The 21,282-nt window shown below is 44.6% G+C and overlaps 1 protein-coding gene across 2 annotated transcripts in view; it reads left to right on the top strand.

Moving 5' to 3' along the window:
- The window catches only part of antxr2a (ANTXR cell adhesion molecule 2a), a 158,190-nt gene that overhangs the window by 9,254 nt on the left and 127,654 nt on the right, over nucleotides 1-21,282 (top strand). For both annotated transcript variants that reach the window (XM_071352129.1, XM_071352127.1), the window contains exons 2-6: nucleotides 4,737-4,808; nucleotides 10,251-10,322; nucleotides 10,577-10,658; nucleotides 15,036-15,140; nucleotides 15,374-15,523. In XM_071352129.1, coding sequence (XP_071208230.1) covers nucleotides 4,737-4,808; nucleotides 10,251-10,322; nucleotides 10,577-10,658; nucleotides 15,036-15,140; nucleotides 15,374-15,523 — 481 coding nt within the window. The remainder of the gene's footprint in view (nucleotides 1-4,736; nucleotides 4,809-10,250; nucleotides 10,323-10,576; nucleotides 10,659-15,035; nucleotides 15,141-15,373; nucleotides 15,524-21,282) is intronic.

Genomic DNA, 21,282 nt, shown 5'->3' with positions numbered 1-21,282 from the left:
GTCAATCACCCTCGGTCTGGGGCTCCATGCAAGATCTCACCTCGTGGGGCATCAATGATCATGAGGAATGTGAGGGATCAGCCCAGAACTACACGGCAGGACCTGGTCAATGACCTGAAGAGAGCTGGGACCACAGTCTCAAAGAAAACCATTAGTAACACACTACGCCGTCATGGATTAAAATCCTGCAGCGCACGCAAGGTCCCCCTGCTCAAGCCAGCGCATGTCCAGGCCCGTCTGAAGTTTGCCAATGACCATCTGGATGATCCAGAGGAGGAATGGGAGAAGGTCATGTGGTCTGATGAGACAAAAATAGAGCTTTTTGCTCTAAACTCCACTCGCCGTGTTTGGAGGAATAGAAGGATGAGTACAACCCCAAGAACACCATCCCAACCGTGAAGCATGGAGGTGGAAACATCATTCTTTGGGGATGCTTTTCTGCAAAGGGGACAGGACGACTGCACCGTATTGAGGGGAGGATGGATGGGGCCATGTATCGCGAGATCTTGACCAACAACCTCCTTCCCTCAGTAAGAGCATTGAAGATGGGTCGTGGCTGGGTCTTCCAGCATGACAACGACCCGAAACACACAGCCAGGGCAACTAAGGAGTGGCTCCGTAAGAAGCATCTCAAGGTCCTGGAGTGGCCTAGCCAGTCTCCAGACCTGAACCCAATAGAAAATCTTTGGAGGGAGCCGAAAGTCCGTATTGCCCAGCGACAGCCCCGAAACCTGAAGGATCTGGAGAAGGTCTGTATGGAGGAGTGGGCCAAAATCCCTGCTGCAGTGTGTGCAAACCTGGTCAAGAACTACAGGAAACGTATGATCTCTGTAATTGCAAACTAAGGTTTCTGTACCAAATATTCAGTTCTGCTTTTCTGATGTATCAAATACTTATGTCATGCAATAAAATGCAAATTAATTACTTAAAAATCATACAATGTGATTTTCTGGATTTTTGTTTTAGATTCCTTCTCTCACAGTTGAAGTGTACCTATGATAAAAATTACAGACCTCTACATGCTTTGTAAGTAGGAAAACCTGCAAAATTGTCAGTGTATCAAATACTTGTTCTCCCCACTGTATATACACTGCTCAAAAAAATAAAGGGAACACTAAAATAACACATCCTAGATCTGAATGAATGAAATATTCTTATTAAATACTTTTTTCTTTACATAGTTGAATGTGCTGACAACAAAATCACACAAAAATTATCAATGGAAATAAAATGTATCAACCCATGGAGGTCTGGATTTGGAGTCACACTCAAAATTAAAGTGGAAAACCACACTACAGGCTGATCCAACTTTGATGTAATGTCCTTAAAACAAGTCAAAATGAGGCTCAGTAGTGTGTGTGGCCTCCACGTGCCTGTATGACCTCCCTACAACGCCTGGGCATGCTCCTGATGAGGTGGCAGATGGTCTCCTGAGGGATCTCCTCCCAGACCTGGACTAAAGCATCCGCCAACTCCTGGACAGTCTGTGGTGCAATGTGGCGTTGGTGGATGGAGCGAGACATGATGTCCCAGATGTGCTCAATTGGATTCAGGTCTGGGGAACGGGCATCAATGCCTTCCTCTTGCAGGAACTGCTGACACACTCCAGCCACATGAGGTCTAGCATTGTCTTGCATTAGGAGGAACCCAGGGCCAACCGCACCAGCATATGGTCTCACAAGGGGTCTGAGGATCTCATCTCGGTACCTAATGGCAGTCAGGCTACCTCTGGCGAGCACATGGAGGGCTGTGCGGCCCCCCAAAGAAATGCCACCCCACACCATGACTGACCCACCGCCAAACCGGTCATGCTGGAGGATGTTGCAGGCAGCAGAACGTTCTCCACGGCGTCTCCAGACTCTGTCACATCTGCCACGTGCTCAGTGTGAACCTGCTTTCATCTGTGAAGAGCACAGGGCGCCAGTGGCGAATTTGCCAATCTTGGTGTTCTCTGGCAAATGCCAAACGTCCTGCACGGTGTTGGGCTGTAAGCACAACCCCCACCTGTGGACGTCGGGCCCTCATACCACCCTCATGGAGTCTGTTTCTGACCGTTTGAGCAGACACATGCACATTTGTGGCCTGCTGGAGGTCATTTTGCAGGGCTCTGGCAGTGCTCCTCCTGCTCCTCCTTGCACAAAGGTGGAGGTAGCAGTCCTGCTGCTGGGTTGTTGCCCTCCTACGGCCTCCTCCACGTCTCCTGATGTACTGGCCTGTCTCCTGGTAGCGCCTCCATGCTTTGGACACTACGCTGACAGACACAGCAAACCTTCTTGCCACAGCTCGCATTGATGTGCCATCCTGGATGAGCTGCACTACCTGAGCCACTTGTGTGGGTTGTAGACTCCGTCTCATGCTACCACTAGAGTGAAAGCACCGCCAGCATTCAAAAGTGACCAAAACATCAGCCAGGAAGCATAGGAACTGAGAAGTGGTCTGTGGTCACCACCTGCAGAATCACTCCTTTATTGGGGGTGTCTTGCTAATTGCCTATAATTTCCACCTGTTGTCTATATTCCATTTGCACAACAGCATGTGAAATTTATTGTCAATCAGTGTTGCTTCCTAAGTGGACAGTTTGATTTCACAGAAGTGTGATTGACTTGGAGTTACATTGTGTTGTTTAAGTGTTCCCTTTATTTTTTTGAGCAGTGTATATACAGTGGGGAGAACAAGTATTTGATACACTGACAATTTTGCAGGTTTTCCTACTTACAAAGCATGTAGAGGTCTGTAATTTTTATCATAGGTACACTTCAACTGTGAGAGAAGGAATCTAAAACAAAAATCCAGAAAATCACATTGTATGATTTTTAAGTAATTAATTTGCATTTTATTGCATGACATAAGTATTTGATACATCAGAAAAGCAGAACTGAATATTTGGTACAGAAACCTTAGTTTGCAATTACAGAGATCATACGTTTCCTGTAGTTCTTGACCAGGTTTGCACACACTGCAGCAGGGATTTTGGCCCACTCCTCCATACAGACCTTCTCCAGATCCTTCAGGTTTCGGGGCTGTCGCTGGGCAATACGGACTTTCGGCTCCCTCCAAAGATTTTCTATTGGGTTCAGGTCTGGAGACTGGCTAGGCCACTCCAGGACCTTGAGATGCTTCTTACGGAGCCACTCCTTAGTTGCCCTGGCTGTGTGTTTCGGGTCGTTGTCATGCTGGAAGACCCAGCCACGACCCATCTTCAATGCTCTTACTGAGGGAAGGAGGTTGTTGGTCAAGATCTCGCGATACATGGCCCCATCCATCCTCCCCTCAATACGGTGCAGTCGTCCTGTCCCCTTTGCAGAAAAGCATCCCCAAAGAATGATGTTTCCACCTCCATGCTTCACGGTTGGGATGGTGTTCTTGGGGTTGTACTCATCCTTCTATTCCTCCAAACACGGCGAGTGGAGTTTAGAGCAAAAAGCTCTATTTTTGTCTCATCAGACCACATGACCTTCTCCCATTCCTCCTCTGGATCATCCAGATGGTCATTGGCAAACTTCAGACGGGCCTGGACATGCGCTGGCTTGAGCAGGGGGACCTTGCGTGCGCTGCACGATTTTAATCCATGACGGCGTAGTGTGTTACTAATGGTTTTCTTTGAGACTGTGGTCCCAGCTCTCTTCAGGTCATTGACCAGGTCCTGCCGTGTAGTTCTGGGCTGATCCCTCACATTCCTCATGATCATTGATGCCCCACGAGGTGAGATCTTGCATGGAGCCCCAGACCGAGGGTGATTGACCGTCATCTTGAACTTCTTCCATTTTCTAATAATTGTGCCAACAGTTGTTGCCTTCTCACCAAGCTGCTTGGCTATTGTCCTGTAGCCCATCCCAGCCTTGTACAGGTCTACAATTTATCCCTGATGTCCTTACACAGCTCTCTGGTCTTGGCCATTGTGGAGAGGTTGGAGTCTGTTTGATTGAGTGTGTGGACAGGTGTCTTTTATACAGGTAACGAGTTCAAACAGGTGCAGTTAATACAGGTAATGAGTGGAGAACAGGAGGGCTTCTTAAAGAAAAACTAACAGGTCTGTGAGAGCCGGAATTCTTACTGGTTGGTAGGTGATCAAATACTTATGTCATGCAATAAAATGCAAATTAATTACTTAAAAATCATACAATGTGATTTTCTGGATTTTTGTTTTAGATTCCGTCTCTCACAGTTGAAGTGTACCTATGATAAAAATGACAGACCTCTACATGCTTTGTAAGTAGGAAAACCTGCAAAATCGGCAGTGTATCAAATACTTGTTCTCCCCACTGTACAGTATATAAAAAATAAATATATATATACAGTATATAAAAAATAAAAAATAAATATATATATACAGTATAAAAATTTAATATATATATATATATACAGTATATAAAAAAATAAAATAAATAAATAAATAAAATATATATAATCTTAAATCATTGGTCTAGAACACATGCAGCTGACTCATGTTATTCTCAGTCAGCAGCATGCTTCAATGTTAAACCTGTGTTTTGATGCACTGCAGAAGGCTCTATGTGTTATCAGTACATCAACCAGAACTATCACCACTGTAGTCAGCAAATCAGCTGTAGGTCCACATGTAGTCCTTTGTGACTCAGTTGGTAAGCTAACAACACCAGAGTCGTGGGTTCGATTCCTGCTGGGTTCACATCTATTCACTCTTCACAGACTGTAAATTGTTTTGGTAAATGGTATATATTCTACTGTATATATTAACTGTGTTTTCTCTGTTGCAGGTCGGGAAGTGTTTCTAACGACTGGGGTGAAATTTATGCCTTCGTGAAGAACCTTACAGATCGATTTGTGAGGTGAGCCCCCCCCCAAACATGGTAAATGTATGTTATACAAATGAAGTGTAGTCTGGGAAAAGGGACGACGCTGGACTGTAGTTTGGATAAATGTTTGTTAAAATGGAACCTGAGGCCCTTGGACACGTTTTGTTTCACAATATAAACAGTGGATATTATTATAACTGACTTTTGTCCAGCTATAACACGATTCAAATTCTTTCCCAGTCCATTAAACCGATACAGCCTTGTATATTTACCAACTATTATAGTGGAACGTTCACAATGTTCAACCTGTGTTGAATGAATAAAATCAGGACAACAGGATCAGTCAACCAAATTGAATTGTAGGCAGAGGACTCGTGTGAACGTAACCGGTTACCGGTTTAAATAAATGAATGGAAGTATGGAGGTAGTTCTGTGCCTAATATGTGTAAAAAAAAAAAGTATAAAATAAATCCTCAGCTTTCTTATATCTTCTAGACACTGGTGGAAAAAGTACCCAGTTTTCATACTTGAGTAAAAGTAAAGATACTTTAGTAGAAAAGGAAGTAAACGTAAAAGTTGAAAGTCACCCAGTAAAATACTACTTGAGTAAAAAGTCTAAAAGTATTTGGTTTTAAATATACTTAAGTATCAAAAGTAAATGTAATTGCTAAAATATACTTAATTATCAAAAGTAAAAGTATAAATCATTTCAAATTGCTTATATTAAGCAAACTAGTGAGTTTATTAACATTCTTCATCAAGAATGTTGGCAAAATGTCATTATTGATAATGAGAGGTGGGAATGTTGTTCACTTTGTTGTCAAATAGCATTAAAAATAGTTTTCCATACTGTATTTTGCCGATTCTTTTCGCAAAGCAAATATTGAGTCGCGACTGAGACGAACTGGTTTAATTTCAGTCCCGAGGCAAAACCAGTTGAGAAACACTGGGCTAGACTAGGCAGCTGCTGTTATTAGTAATTTACAGTTCATCAGACTGAAATATAATCTTGTTTCCATGCAGTTCAGCATGTCAGATCTCTACTGTTTACATGTATAGGCTGCTACATTTATGGAGATTGTTTTTGATTGTGTCTGTCGGGAGTGATGTGTTATCATGCTTGCTAAATAAATACGGGAGGAAAGGGGAGATCGCCTCTGAGCTTTGTGCGTTGTGCCCGGGCCCGCACAACCTGCGATTTCTGTGAATCTGATTGGTCAAGAGATGCACAGAGCCTGCAGCAGCACTCGGATGTGAAGGACAGAGAAATGGTGCGAGTTCACAAATCACGAGGCAAATCGTTAAAAAATAAAAAACGGTACTTTGCCACTCTTTTTAACACTTTGCGTCAATATATTTTGCTAAACTAAATCAAAAGTCACATGACACCACACCTGATTGAAAAGTGCTGTGTCGAACGCCGCCTAGCCACACGTTTTTACGGTGGCTCTGATTGCAGGGTGATTTTTTTGTTGTTGATTGCGTAACAACGGCGGTTGACTAAATGTTATGTGCCAGTCCAGACGGTATCGACCCAGCCAAACATAAATGAAGAAACGGTTTGTTAAAGAAAATAGCAAATGGGCCAGGTGTGAGTGGGTGGCAGTGAGGATCAGTCTTCTGGGCTGTGAGAATGGCCATTTGTAACCGGGGTGGACCAGATCCACACATAGATATCTATCCCTCCTCCTGATCGCAGAATGGGCCAGAAGACCTGGGTTCGGGTAGTATTTGATATGTTTCAAATATTTTCAGCGTTTGCTCTAGCCTGCCTAGAGCGCCAGATGGGCGGATGCTTACAGTTTTGGGACTATGCTATTGGTTCATTAAGTCAGGCGTGCTTAGTCAAGCACAGATAAAGCATTTTTAAATGAATGAAAGGATTTCAAATAGTATTTGAACTCAGGCGGTCTGCACGGAATGGGCCAGGGAGAGGCAGGGGGACAGGGAATGTACAGTAAGGCAAAAGAACACTGAGAGGCGAGGACAATCTGCTATACAATGCTCCTTTACCGAGTACACTTCTGTTCTGCCATGTGGAGCATGCAGACTGGAGAGATTTCTCTCTTTTTTTTTCTTCCCTTTCTCCGGATTTCTCCCAGTCTGGCATTGCGAGCAAGCTCTTGATTTATTCAGTGTTGGTTGGAAGAGAAAACTGGAGAAGGTTTTCATTGAAATGACAGGCTTATATTTCAGTCTAGCCTGAGATGTTAGTCTAGATATATAAGATCGATAATATCTGTATAGTTCAGATGTGATTCTAGCCAATCCATCACCTGTCTAAACTTAGAACTGATACAAATTGTTTGACATTTCTCAGTTACGACTAGAATACATTCTCAATGTCCTCAAACAAACTACTCAGTCATGTTCCAAAAATACTTCTTCAGAAAGTGCGTGATCTATATGGCTGCTGTATTTCCTTGCCAGATATGGCCGTGTGGCGTAAAGATGCTATGTGCTGTGGGGGAGGACTTGCTGAGACTAACTGAGACTGGTTGAGACTGGCTGAGACTGGTTGAGACTGGCTGAGACTGGTTGAGACTGGCTGAGACTGGTTGAGACTGGCTGAGACTTGCTGAGACTAGCTGAGACTGGCTGAGACTGGCTGAGACTAGCTGAGACTGGTTGAGACTGGCTGAGACTTGCTGAGACTAGCTGAGACTGGTTGAGACTGGCTGAGACTGGCTGAGACTGGCTGAGACTGGTTGAGACTTGCTGAGACTGGTTGAGACTGGTTGAGACTGGCTGAGGCTGGCTGAGACTGGCTGAGACTGGCTGAGACTAGCTGAGACAAGCATAGACTAGTTAAGACTAGCTGTGACAGGCTGTGACAGGCTGAGATTAGCTGTGTGTGTATTGATGTATCATTGCCATGACAACCTGTTTCCTGTCTCTCATCACTTCCTCCTTCCACAGGAGAACAGCATATCCTCCCTTAAGTCACATACTCAAATTAGGTGACACAAACTAGTGTATTGGTATCTTGTATACCATGTAACATTTGTTGGTAGTTTTATTTTCGTCACACTGCACATCTGAAGTAATGTCTTTACACTTACATGCTGACCAGATCGCTCGCGTGCATGTTGATTTTGTCCACCCTCACCAGACGTGATCATGACACACAGGTTGAAATATCAAAAACAAACTCTGAACCAACTATATTAATTTGGGGACAGGTCAAAAAGCAAACATTTATGGCAATTTAGCTAGCTACCTTGATGTTGCTAGATCATTTGTCCTGGGATATAAACATTGGGTTGTTATTTTACCTGAAATGCACAAGATCATCTGACAATCAACAGATTAAAGGGTAAACCGAGTTAGTTTCTAGTAATCTCTCCTTCACTCTTCTTCTTCTTCTTTGGACTTTAAGTAGCGGTTGGAAACCAACTTTAAGGTGCATTACCACCACCAACTGGACTGGACTGTGGACCTCAGTTCATCTTTCAATCACCCACGTGTGTATATGCTCCTAAAAACCAATGAGGAGATGGGAGAGGCAGGACTTTTAGTTCTATTTTAGAGCCTGGCTACGCAGACTCTCGTTGACACGCGCGAGAGCTGTGGGTGAAATGATTGAGTAACATGAATGTGTACATTTACTTTGCAACACACGCGACGTGAGCGGTATGGTCAGCATGCTACACAGCCTGTTCAATAACTATCTATCTCATGCTGTTTTTCTCATGTGATCAATGAGATCCTGAGATGTATTACTGTGCAGTCTCATTGGAAAAAGAATGTGTATTATTTCATTTTTGTGTAGAAAGTACACAACACTAAAAGCTACTGTTGATATACAGTTCCAGTCAAAATGTTGGACACACCAACTCATTCAAGGGTTTTTCTTTATTTTTTACTATTTTCTACGTTGTAGAAAAGTAGTGAAGACATCAAAACTATGAAATAACACAGATGGAATCATGTAGTAACCAATAAAGTGTTAAACAACTCAAAATATATTTTATATTTGAGATTATTCAAAGTAGATACACTGACCTGATATACTATACACTGACCTGATATACACTGACCTGATATACACTGACCTGATATACACTGACCTGAAATACACTGACCTGATATACACTGACCTGATATATACTGACCTGATATATTATACACTGACCTGAAGTACACTGACCTGATATACACTAACCTGAAATACACTGACCTGATATACACTGACCTGAAATACACTGACCTGAAATACACTGACCTGAAATACACTGACCTGATATACACTGACCTGATATACACTGAATACCAAACATTAAGAACACCTTTGAATATTGAGTTGCCCCCTTTTTGCCCTCAGAACAGCCTCAATTCGTCAGGTCATGGACTCTACAAGGTGTCGAAAGCGTTCCACAGGGATCTCGGCCCATGTTGACTCCAATTCTTCCCACAGTTGTGTCAAGTTGGCTGGATGACCTTTGGGTGGTGGACCATTCTTGATACACACGGGAAACTGTTGAGCGTGAAAAACCCAGCATCGTTGCAGTTCTTGACACTTACCGGTGCACCTGGCACCTACAACCATACCACGTTTAAAGGCACTTAATCTTTTGTCTTGCCCATTCACCCTCTGAATGGCACACACACATAATCCACGTCTCAATATTCTCAAGGCTTGAATATCCTTCTGCGGATCCGCCCCTATTTTTCAATTTTCGCCTAAAATGACGTACCCAAATCGAACTGCCTGTAGCTCAGGACCTGAATCAAGGATATTCATATTCTTGATACCATTTGAAAGGAAACACTTTGAAGTTTGTGGAAATGTGAAATTAATGTTGGAGAATATAACACATTAGATCTGGTAAAAGATAATGCAAAGGATTTTTATTTATTATAAAAAAAAAAATGTTTTACCATCATCTTTGAAATGCAATAGAAAGGCCATAATGTATTATTCCAGTCCATGCACACTTTTGATTTTGGCCACTAGATGGCAGCAGTGTATGTGAAACGTTTTAGACTGATCCAATGAACCATTGCATTTCTGTTCAAAATGTTGTATCAAGACTGCCCAAATGTGCCTAATTGGTTTATTAATAACTTTTCAAGTTCATAACTGTGCACTCTTCTCAAACAATAGCATGGTATTCTTTCACTGTAATGGCTACTGTAAATTGGACAGTGCAGTTAGATTAACAAGAATTAAAGCTTTCTGCCAATATCAGATGTGTTTATGTCCTTGGAAATGTTCTTGTTACTTACAACCTCATGCTAATCGCATTAGCCTACGTTAGCTCAACCATCCCGTGGGTGGGACACCGATCTGTGGAGATCCTTAGGAGGTTTTTAACCTGTCTCCTCCTCGTCATCTAAACTGATTGGAGTGGATTTAACAAGTGACATCAATAAGGGATAGTAGCTTTCACCAGGATTTACCTGGTCAGTCTGTGTCATTGAAAGAGCAGGTGTTCTTAATGTTTTGTCCACTACTGTTTTGTTTCATTCCAGCCCCAGCATGAGGGTTTCCTTTATAGTGTTCTCGTCTTCAGCCAAAGTGATGTTACCTCTCACTGGAGACAGGTATTATATTCCTCCTATTCATAATGACATGTAATACACCTTGTAGTAACACATTATAAAGGACCGTAGTACATGTTATTGCTATAACAAGTACTAAAGCATTAGTGTATTCCTGGCAGGTTTTAAAACTGACTCATTTAATTGTAGTTTAGTCATGACAGTCCCCAATGGCTATTTATATATGTATCCAATTGTAAACACATCCACTGTACCAGAACATGTTGGATATTGAATTGATGTCTTTTTGTTTGAAGATATGAAATCCAGGAAGGCCTGGAGAGACTGAGAGAGGTGAAGCCAGCAGGGGAAACCTACATGCATGAAGGAATTAAAGAGGTGCAGTATGGGTAACACCTACATTGGATAGTCTCCAGTAGATGCTTTATAGATGTTACACTAAATATCCACTATCCCTTACCCTAAACCTACTCTAAACCTAACCCTAAACCTACTCTAAACCTAACCCTAAACCTGCTCTAAACCTTACCCTAAACCTACTCTAAACTTAACCCTAAACCTACTCTAAACCTAACCCTAAACCTACTCTAACCCTAAACCTATTTACATTTACATTTAAGTCATTTAGCAGACGCTCTTATCCAGAGCGACTTACAAATTGGTGCATTCACCTTATGACATCCAGTGGAACAACCACTTTACAATAGTGCATCTAAATCTTTTAAGGGGGGGGGGGGGTCAGAAGGATTACTTTATCCTATCCTAGGTATTCCTTGAAGAGGTGGGGTTTCAGGTGTCTCCGGAAGGTGGTGATTGACTCCGCTGTCCTGGCGTCGTGAGGGAGTTTGTTCCACCATTGGGGTGCCAGAGCAGCGAACAGTTTTGACTGGGCTGAGCGGGAACTGTACTTCCTCAGTGGTAGGGAGGCGAGCAGGCCAGAGGTGGATGAACGCAGTGCCCTTGTTTGGGTGTAGGGCCTGATCAGAGCCTGAAGGTACTGAGGTGCCGTTCCCCTCACAGCTCTGTAGGCAAGCACCATGGTCTTGTAGCGGATGCGAGCTTCAACTGGAAGCCAGTGGAGAGAGCGGAGGAGCGGGGTGACGTGAGAGAACTTGGGAAGGTTGAACACCAGATGGGCTGCGGCGTTCTGGATGAGTTGTAGGGGTTTAATGGCACAGGCAGGGAGCCCAGCCAACAGCGAGTTGCAGTAATCCAGACGGGAGATGACAAGTGCCTGGATTAGGACCTGCGCCGCTTCCTGTGTGAGGCAGGGTCGTACTCTGCGGATGTTGTAGAGCATGAACCTACAGGAACGGGCCACCGCCTTGATGTTAGTTGAGAACGACAGGGTGTTGTCCAGGATCACGCCAAGGTTCTTAGCGCTCTGGGAGGAGGACACAATGGAGTTGTCAACCGTGATGGCGAGATCATGGAACGGGCAGTCCTTCCCCGGGAGGAAGAGCAGCTCCGTCTTGCCGAGGTTCAGCTTGAGGTGGTGGTCCGTCATCCACACTGATATGTCTGCCAGACATGCAGAGATGCGATTCGCCACCTGGTCATCAGAAGGGGGAAAGGAGAAGATTAATTGTGTGTCGTCTGCATAGCAATGATAGGAGAGACCATGTGAGGTTATGACAGAGCCAAGTGACTTGGTGTATAGCGAGAATAGGAGAGGGCCTAGAACAGAGCCCTGGGGGACACCAGTGGTGAGAGCACGTGGTGAGGAGACAGATTCTCGCCACGCCACCTGGTAGGAGCGACCTGTCAGGTAGGACGCAATCCAAGCGTGGGCCGCGCCGGAGATGCCCAACTCGGAGAGGGTGGAGAGGAGGATCTGATGGTTCACAGTATCGAAGGCAGCCGATAGGTCTAGGAGGATGAGAGCAGAGGAGAGAGAGTTAGCTTTAGCAGTGCGGAGCGCCTCCGTGATACAGAGAAGAGCAGTCTCAGTTGAATGACTAGTCTTGAAACCTGACTGATTTGGATCAAGAAGGTCATTCTGAGAGAGATAGCGGGAGAGCTGGCCAAGGACGGCACGTTCGAGAGTTTTGGAGAGAAAAGAAAGAAGGGATACTGGTCTGTAGTTGTTGACATCGGAGGGATCGAGTGTAGGTTTTTTCAGCAGGGGTGCAACTCTCGCTCTCTTGAAGACGGAAGGGACGTAGCCAGCGGTCAAGGATGAGTTGATGAGCGAGGTGAGGTAAGGGAGAAGGTCTCCGGAAATGGTCTGGAGAAGAGAGGAGGGGATAGGGTCAAGCGGGCAGGTTGTTGGGCGGCCGGCCGTCACAAGACGCGAGATTTCATCTGGAGAGAGAGGGGAGAAAGAGGTCAGAGCACAGGGTAGGGCAGTGTGAGCAGAACCAGCGGTGTCGTTTGACTTAGCAAACGAGGATCGGATGTCATCGACCTTCTTTTCAAAATGGTTGACGAAGTCATCTGCAGAGAGGGAGGAGGGGGGAGGAGGGGGAGGAGGATTCAGGAGGGAGGAGAAGGTGGCAAAGAGCTTCCTAGGGTTAGAGGCAGATGCTTGGAATTTAGAGTGGTAGAAAGTGGCTTTAGCAGCAGAGACAGAAGAGGAAAATGTAGAGAGGAGGGAGTGAAAGGATGCCAGGTCCGCAGGGAGGCGAGTTTTCCTCCATTTCCGCTCGGCTGCCCGGAGCCCTGTTCCCTATTCTAAACCTAACCCTAAACCTACTCTAAACCTAACCCTAAATCTACTCTACTCTAAACCTAACCAAACCTACTCTAAACCTAACCTTAAACCTACTCTAAACCTAACTCTAACTCTAAACCTAACCCTAAACCTAACCCTAAACCTAACTCTAAACCTAACCCTAAACCTACTCTAAACCTAATCTAAACCTAACTCTAAACCTACTCTAAACCTAACTCTAAACCTAACCCTAAATCTACTCTAAACCTAACTCTAAACCTAACCCTAAACCTACTCTAAACCTAACCCTAAATCTACTCTAAACCTAACCAGTCAAAACCACTCTACTAATGACATGACCACATCTGAAAACGACTTCACCTCACTAGAGAAGCCTTCAGTACTGTACAGAATATCCCCCATGTTATGCTTGTAACAGGTAGATACTGTGGTAGCCTTGTCTTTACTTGTCCAAGGCATTGGTGTGTTTTATCAGTTTGGCACTAAACACTGTTTAGATAGGGAGCAATTCAGATGCCTCCAAGTGACCTAAATAACAACTTCTAACTCCTAGCCTGAGTCCCAAATGGCACCCTATTCCCTATATAGTGCACTACTATAGACCAGAGCCCTATTCCCTATATAGTGCACTACTGTTGACCAGAGCCCTATTCCCTATATAGTGCACTACTTTAGACCAGAGCCCTATTCCCTATATAGTGCACTACTATAGACCAGAGCCCTATTCCCTATGTAGTGCACTACTTTAGACCAGAGTGAAAGGAGATACCCAGTCAGTTACACTACTGAATCAAAGTGGTGCTGGGGACTTCATTAATCGACGTCCGCGTTATCAGCGCCCGGGGAACAGTTGTTGTTGGGGATTAGCTGCCTTGATCAAGGGCTGAATGGCAGATTTTTCTACCTTGACTGCTGGGGGATTGAAACCAGTGACCTTTCGGTTGCTGGCCCAACACACTTAACCGCTATAAAAAGCAGTATAAAGGGAATATTAAACGGTTAGGTCTGAATTTGCTATTCTGCAGACATACTGTACAGGGTTGGGGTCAATTCCAAGTTACACAATAAATGTTATTTTTGTTCGATAAAGATTCGTTTTATAACCAAAAACGGCCATTTGGTTTGCGCGTTATGTTCAGAAAACCACAGGCTCATTCCGGTCCTGAAAGGCAGACGAAAATTCCAAAAAGTATCCGTAATGTTTGTAGAAACATGTCAAACGTTTTTTATAATCAATCCTCAGGTTGTTTTTAACATAGATAATCGATAATATTTCAACCGGACGGTAACCTATTCAATACTACAGAGAAAGAAAATGTCGAGTTTCATCTCTCGCGTGCAGGAACTCATCAAAGGACACCTGATGCGTTTTGAAAAATCTCGCTCATTTTTCAAAATAAAAGCTTGAAACTATGTATAAAGCCTGGTCACAGCCTGAGGAAGCCATTGGAAAATGAATCTGGTTGATACCCCTTTAAATGGAGGAGGGGCAGGCAACGGAACAGGGATTTTTCCAAATAAAAGGTACTTCCGGGTTGGATTTCCTCAGGTTTTCGCCTGCAAAATCAGTTCTGTTATACTCACAGACAATATTTTGACAGTTTTGTAAACTTTAGAGTGTTTACTATCGTAATCTGTCAATTATATGCATATTCTAGCATCTGGACCTGAGAAATAGTCAGTTTACCTTGGGAACGTTATTTTTCCAAACATAAAAATTCTGCCCCCTAGCTGAAAGAAGTTAAGAACAAATTCATATTTACAATGTCGGCCTAGGAACAGTCGGTTAACTGCCTTGTTCATGGGAAGAACGACAGATTTTGACCTTGTCAGCTCGGGGATTTGATCTAGCAACCTTTCGGGTTATTGGCCCAACGCTCTAACCACTAGACTACCTACCACTCCTTTGAAAGCATGGAGCATTGAGGGAAAACTGAAATCAGAGTTGGAATTTCTGTTAACTTCCTGGTTAAATTGACTGATTTTCAATTAAATTGACACCATCCCTGTACAGTTTGTTCTTATTCATTCATAATCACATATCTCTGTTTATTCATACCTCTTTGTGTTTGAACCAAAAGGCAAACTATCAAATCAAAGCCCAAACCACCAAGTCCTCCAGCATCATCATAGCTCTGACAGACGGGAAGCTAGAGGTCTTCATACATCAGTTAACAGTTGAAGAGGTGAGCTTCATTTTATTCCAAATAAACTACGTTTGTTAGTTCAAAATTATTTTTTTCCTCCCAGACACACCGATTAAACATGGCGTTGGACTAAAAACCAACGCTCAATGGAGCATCTTTTTAGTCCATGACTCAACATAATCTGGATTAGAGAGACTGGCCATTAATATCCAAATGCAGAGTGTTACTTATTGTTTTAAAGTTAACGTTATTCGTATTTTTCTCTAATGCAGGCCAACATTGCGAGGACCTACGGTGCTCGTGTGTACTGTGTTGGTATCAAAGACTTTGACGAGCAACAGCTAGCCGAGGTGGCTGATACCAAAGATCAAGTGTTCCCTGTCAAAGATGGCTTCCATGCACTCAAAGGCATCGTAAATTCAGTAAGTTTGTATTGTTTTGTTTATTTTTTGGTTCATTTATTCGGTAGAAATGTACAATAAGGGTTCTGATTCAAAGTCAATTATTTTAGAGTTATTTGGGAACCTTTTTATGGAAGTTACTTTTGCTTGAAGAGACAGACGTTCATATTGAGGTGCATGGAAAGAGCCCGTGGAAATAAGTGCTTGTTCATCTGTTTCCTCCAACATGGTCGTGTCTCCTCAGTGCTGTGTCTGTTTCCTCCAACATGGTCGTGTCTCCTCAGTGCTGTGTCAGTTTCCTCCAACATGGTCGTTTCTCCCCAGTGCTGTGTCAGTTTCCTCCAACATGGTCGTGTCTCCTCAGTGCTGTGTCTGTTTCCTCCAACATGGTCGTGTCTCCTCAGTGCTGTGTCTGTTTCCTCCAACATGGTCGTGTCTCCCCAGTGCTGTGTCTGTTTCCTCCAACATGGTCGTGTCTCCCCAGTGCTGTGTCAGTTTCCTCCAACATGGTCGTGTCTCCTCAGTGCTGTGTCTGTTTCCTCCAACATGGTCGTGTCTCCTCAGTGCTGTGTCTGTTTCCTCCAACATGGTCGTGTCTCCTCAGTGCTGTGTCTGTTTCCTCCAACATGGCCGTGTCTCCTCAGTGCTGTGTCTGTTTCCTCCAACATGGCCGTGTCTCCTCAGTGCTGTGTCTGTTTCCTCCAACATGGTCGTGTCTCCCCAGTTCTGTGTCTGTTTCCTCCAACATGGTCGTGTCTCCTCAGTGCTGTGTCTGTTTCCTCCAACATGGCCGTGTCTCCTCAGTGCTGTGTCTGTTTCCTCCAACATGGCCGTGTCTCCTCAGTGCTGTGTCTGTTTCCTCCAACATGGCCGTGTCTCCTCAGTGCTGTGTCTGTTTCCTCCAACATGGCCGTGTCTCCTCAGTGCTGTGTCTGTTTCCTCCAACATGGTCGTGTCTCCCCAGTTCTGTGTCTGTTTCCTCCAACATGGTCGTGTCTCCTCAGTGCTGTGTCAGTTTCCTCCAACATGGTCGTGTCTCCTCAGTGCTGTGTCTGTTTCCTCCAACATGGTCGTGTCTCCTCAGAGCTGTGTCTGTTTCCTCCAACATGGTCGTGTCTCCTCAGTGCTGTGTCTGTTTCCTCCAACATGGTCGTGTCTCCTCAGTGCTGTGTCTGTTTCCTCCAACATGGTCGTGTCTCCTCAGTGCTGTGTCTGTTTCCTCCAACATGGCCGTGTCTCCTCAGTGCTGTGTCTGTTTCCTCCAACATGGTCGTGTCTCCTCAGTGCTGTGTCTGTTTCCTCCAACATGGCCATGTCTCCTCAGTGCTGTGTCTATTTCCTCCAACATGGTCGTGTCTCCCCAGTTCTGTGTCTGTTTCCTCCAACATGGTCGTGTCTCCTCAGTGCTGTGTCTGTTTCCTCCAACATGGTCGTGTCTCCTCAGTGCTGTGTCTGTTTCCTCCAACATGGTCGTGTCTCCTCAGTGCTGTGTCTATTTCCTCCAACATGGCTGTGTCTCCTCAGTGCTGTGTCTGTTTCCTCCAACATGGTCGTGTCTCCTCAGTGCTGTGTCTGTTTCCTCCAACATGGTCATGTCTCCTCAGTGCTGTGTCTGTTTCCTCCAACATGGCCGTGTCTCCTCAGTGCTGTGTCTGTTTCCTCCAACATGGTCGTGTCTCCACAGTGCTGTGTCTATTTCCTCCAACATGGTCGTGTCTCCTCAGTGCTGTGTCTGTTTCCTCCAACATGGTCGTGTCTCCTCAGTGCTGTGTCTGTTTCCTCCAACATGGTCATGTCTCCTCAGTGCTGTGTCTATTTCCTCCAACATGGTCGTGTCTCCTCAGTGCTGTGTCTGTTTCCTCCAACATGGTCGTGTCTCCTCAGTGCTGTGTCTGTTTCCTCCAACATGGTCGTGTCTCCTCAGTGCTGTGTCTGTTTCCTCTAACATGGCCGTGTCTCCTCAGTGCTGTGTCTATTTCCTCCAACATGGCTGTGTCTCCTCAGTGCTGTGTCTGTTTCCTCCAACATGGTCGTGTCTCCTCAGTGCTGTGTCTGTTTCCTCCAACATGGCCGTGTCTCCTCAGTGCTGTGTCTGTTTCCTCCAACATGGCCGTGTCTCCTCAGTGCTGTGTCTGTTTCCTCCAACATGGCCATGTCTCCTCAGTGCTGCAAAGCATTTATCAGCTGAAAGATTGTTTAGAGTCAAAATGAAACATTCTCTCCGGTGATATGTAATGTTGGATGCTGCTGTACTAGCAGGCCTCATTGCTCCTGCTGTACTAGCAGGCCTCGTTGCTCCTGCTGTACTAGCAGGCCTCGTTGCTCCTGCTGTACTAGCAGGCCTCGTTGCTCCTGCTGTACAGGAGCAACGAATTTCTTGTTAACAAACTATAGTTTAGGCATGTCTGTTAGGACATCTACTTTGTGCAGTAATTTTTCCAACAATTGTTTACAGACAGATTATTTCACTTATAATTCACTGTATCATAATTCCAGTGGGTCTGAAGTTTACATACACTAAGTTGACTATGCCTTTAAACAGCTTTGAAAATTCCAGAAAATGATATCATGGTTTTAGAAGCTTCTGATAGGCTAATTGACCCGATTTGAGTCAATTGGAGGTGTACCTGTGGATGTATTTCAATGCCTACCTTCAAACTCATTGCCTCTTTGCTTGACATCATAGGAAAATCAAAAGAAATCAGCCAAGACCTCAGAAAAAAAACTGTAGACCTCCACAAGTCTGGTTCATCCTTGGGAGCAATTTCCAAACGCCTGAAGGTACCAAGTTCATCTGTACAAACCATAGTACGCAAGTATAAACACCATGGCCGTCATACCGCTCAGGAAGGAGACGCGTTCTGTCTCCTAGAGATGAACGTACTTTGGTGCGAAAAGTGCAAATCAATCCCAGAACAACAGCGAAGGACCTTGTGAAGATGCTGGAGGAAACAGGTACAAAAGTATCTATATCCACAGTAAAACGAGTCCTATATCGACATAACCTGAAAGGCTACTCAGTAAGCCACTGCTCCAAAACCGCCATAAACTACGGTTTGCAACTGCACATGGGGACAAAGATCGTACTTTTTAAAGAGAAATGTACTCTGGTCTGATGAAACAAAAATATAATTGTTTGGCCATAATGACCATCGTTATGTTTGGAGGAAAAGAGGGAGGTTGCAAGCCGAAGAACACCATCCCAACCATGAAGCACGGGGGTGGCAGCATCATGTTCTGGGCGTGCTTTGCTGCAGGAGGGACTGGTGCACTTCACAAAATAGATGGCATCATGAGGTAGGAAAATTATATGGATATATTGAAGCAACATCTCAAGACATCAGTCAGGAAGTTAAAGCTTGGTTGCAAATGGGTCTTCCAAATGGACAATGACCCCAAGCATACTTCCAAAGTTGTGTCAAAATGGCTTAAGGACAGGTATTGGAGTGGCCATCACAAAGTCCTGACCTCAATCCTATAGAAAATGTGTGGGCAGAACTGAAAAAGCGTGTGCGAGCAAGGAGGCCTACAAACTTGACTCAGTTACACCAGCTCTGTCAGGAGGAATGGGCCAAAATTCTCCCAATTTATTGTGGGAAGCTTGTGGAAGGCTACCCGACACATTTGACCCAAGTTAAACAATTTAAAAGCAATGCTACCAAATACTAATTGAGTGTATGTAAACTTCTGACACACTGGGAATGTGATGAAAGAAATAAAAGCTTAAATAAATCATTCTCTATGCTATTATTCTGACATTTCACATTCTTAAAATAAAGTGGTGATCCTAACTGACCTAAGACAGGGAATTTTTACTAGGATTAAATCTCAGGAATTGTGAAAAACTGAGTTTAAATGTATTTGGCTAAGGTGTATGTAAACTTCCGACTTCAACTGTACATGTAAACAGGGCTGAGTACTTATGGTAATATAATAGTGGTAATATATACATGTAAACAGGAGTACTAGTGACCAGTAGCAAGATAAATAGATAGTTACTAATATATACATGATAACAGGAGGAATAGTGACCAGTAGTGTAATGGAGTGAACTATCTCATCAATAATAATGACAATCATGACAACGCAAAGACCATCAATAACCTACAGAATTTGAGACAAACACATGCAGTATTAATTCATGGAACGCCTTGATTGGCCAGTGAGTGACCACGCCCTCTCGTTAAAACCTACACGTTGTTTAGTCATCAAAAACCCCATCCTCTTTCACGCCACCGCCAGCCATTTGCGCTCATAATAACCGCTGTGAAAAATAGCTAAAAAAATATTTGTGGGCGCACCTCGCTGGACATATAGCGCTACCGCCAGCGATAAGATTCACCATTAAGTTAGTTTGGTTCGTACACAACGTACTAACAGTAATCATATGATGTGACCCTGATGACTGATGGGCTCTACACATCTCAACCTATATTCACTTAAAGGTACGATCCGGGAATCTGTACAATGGTCCTTTTTTTAAATTCATGATGACTGACTGCCAGTCCGTATATCTAGAGAACTGTGTGAATCTACCAGGGTTTATATTCCCCCCCCTCCCCCCACAAATTCAGGTGGCGGGGCTGTCATATTTCTGAAATATAAAAATCACAGATTGTAGCTTTACAGGTTCATATTTAATAAGGCCCTGGTAACTGCTCTCTCCACTTCAGATTGAAGTTTCCGTGACGACGTCCACGAAGGGGTCCGAGTGCCATATATTTGCCGTTAATAAGCTCCTTTTTTTTTTACCGATTGTGTACGGTGAATTTGCATAGTTTGTCCTTTGTTGATTTATTGGCGTAGCAGGAGATAATGTGTCGGCATGACAGTCGGCTCACATAGAAGGCCTTTTTATATGATAATGCCGCCTCAGGGTTTTTAATAGAACGGAGGAATGTAATGGTCTGGTATAATTTCCCCATAAAGGTTTACATAGCTCCCTCATCTCTCTGTATCCCCCGTTCTCCCCCCCCCCGCATAGCACCCTCTCTCTCCCCCAGTCATCCCCCACTCATCCCCCACATAGCTCTCTCTTTCTCTTCTCCTCTCTCCTCCCTTACATATCTCTCTCTCTTCTCCTCTCTCTCTCCCACATAGCTTCCCCTCTCTTCTCCTCTCTCTCTCCCACATAGCTTCCCCTCCCTTCTCCTCTCTGCCCACATAGCTTCCCTCCCTTCTCCTCTCTCCCCCACATAGCTTCCCTCCCTTCTCCTCTCTCCCCCACATAGCTTCCCCTCCCTTCTCCTCTCTCTCCCACATAGCTTCCCCTCTCTTCTCCTCTCTCTCTCCCACATAGCTTCCCCTCCCTTCTCCTCTCTGCCCACATAGCTTCCCTCCCTTCTCATCTCTCCCCCACATAGCTTCCCTCCCTTCTCCTCTCTCCCCCACATAGCTTCCCCTCCCTTCTCCTCTCTCTCCCACATAGCTTCCCCTCTCTTCTCCCCTCTCTGCCCACATAGCTTCCCTCCCTTCTCCTCTCTCCCCCACATAGCTTCCCTCTCTTCTCCTCTCTCCCCCACATAGCTTCCCCTCCCTTCTCCTCTCTCTCCCACATAGCTTCCCCTCTCTTCTCCTCTCTCTCTCCCACATAGCCTTCCCTCCCTTCTCCTCTCTCCCCCACATAGCTTCCCCTCCCTTCTCCTCTCTCTCCCACATAGCTTCCCCTCTCTTCTCCCCTCTCTCCCCCACCTAGCTTCCCTTCCTTCTCCTCTCTCCCCCACATAGCTTCCCTCCCTTCTCCTCTTCCCCCCACATAGCTCCCCTCTCTTCTCCTCTCT

Source organism: Salvelinus alpinus, chromosome 19 (assembly GCF_045679555.1).
Source record: "Salvelinus alpinus chromosome 19, SLU_Salpinus.1, whole genome shotgun sequence".
Lineage (NCBI taxonomy): Eukaryota > Metazoa > Chordata > Actinopteri > Salmoniformes > Salmonidae > Salvelinus > Salvelinus alpinus.
The sequence above is the reverse complement of the archived record's forward strand: the minus strand, read 5'-3'. Positions and strand labels throughout refer to the sequence as shown.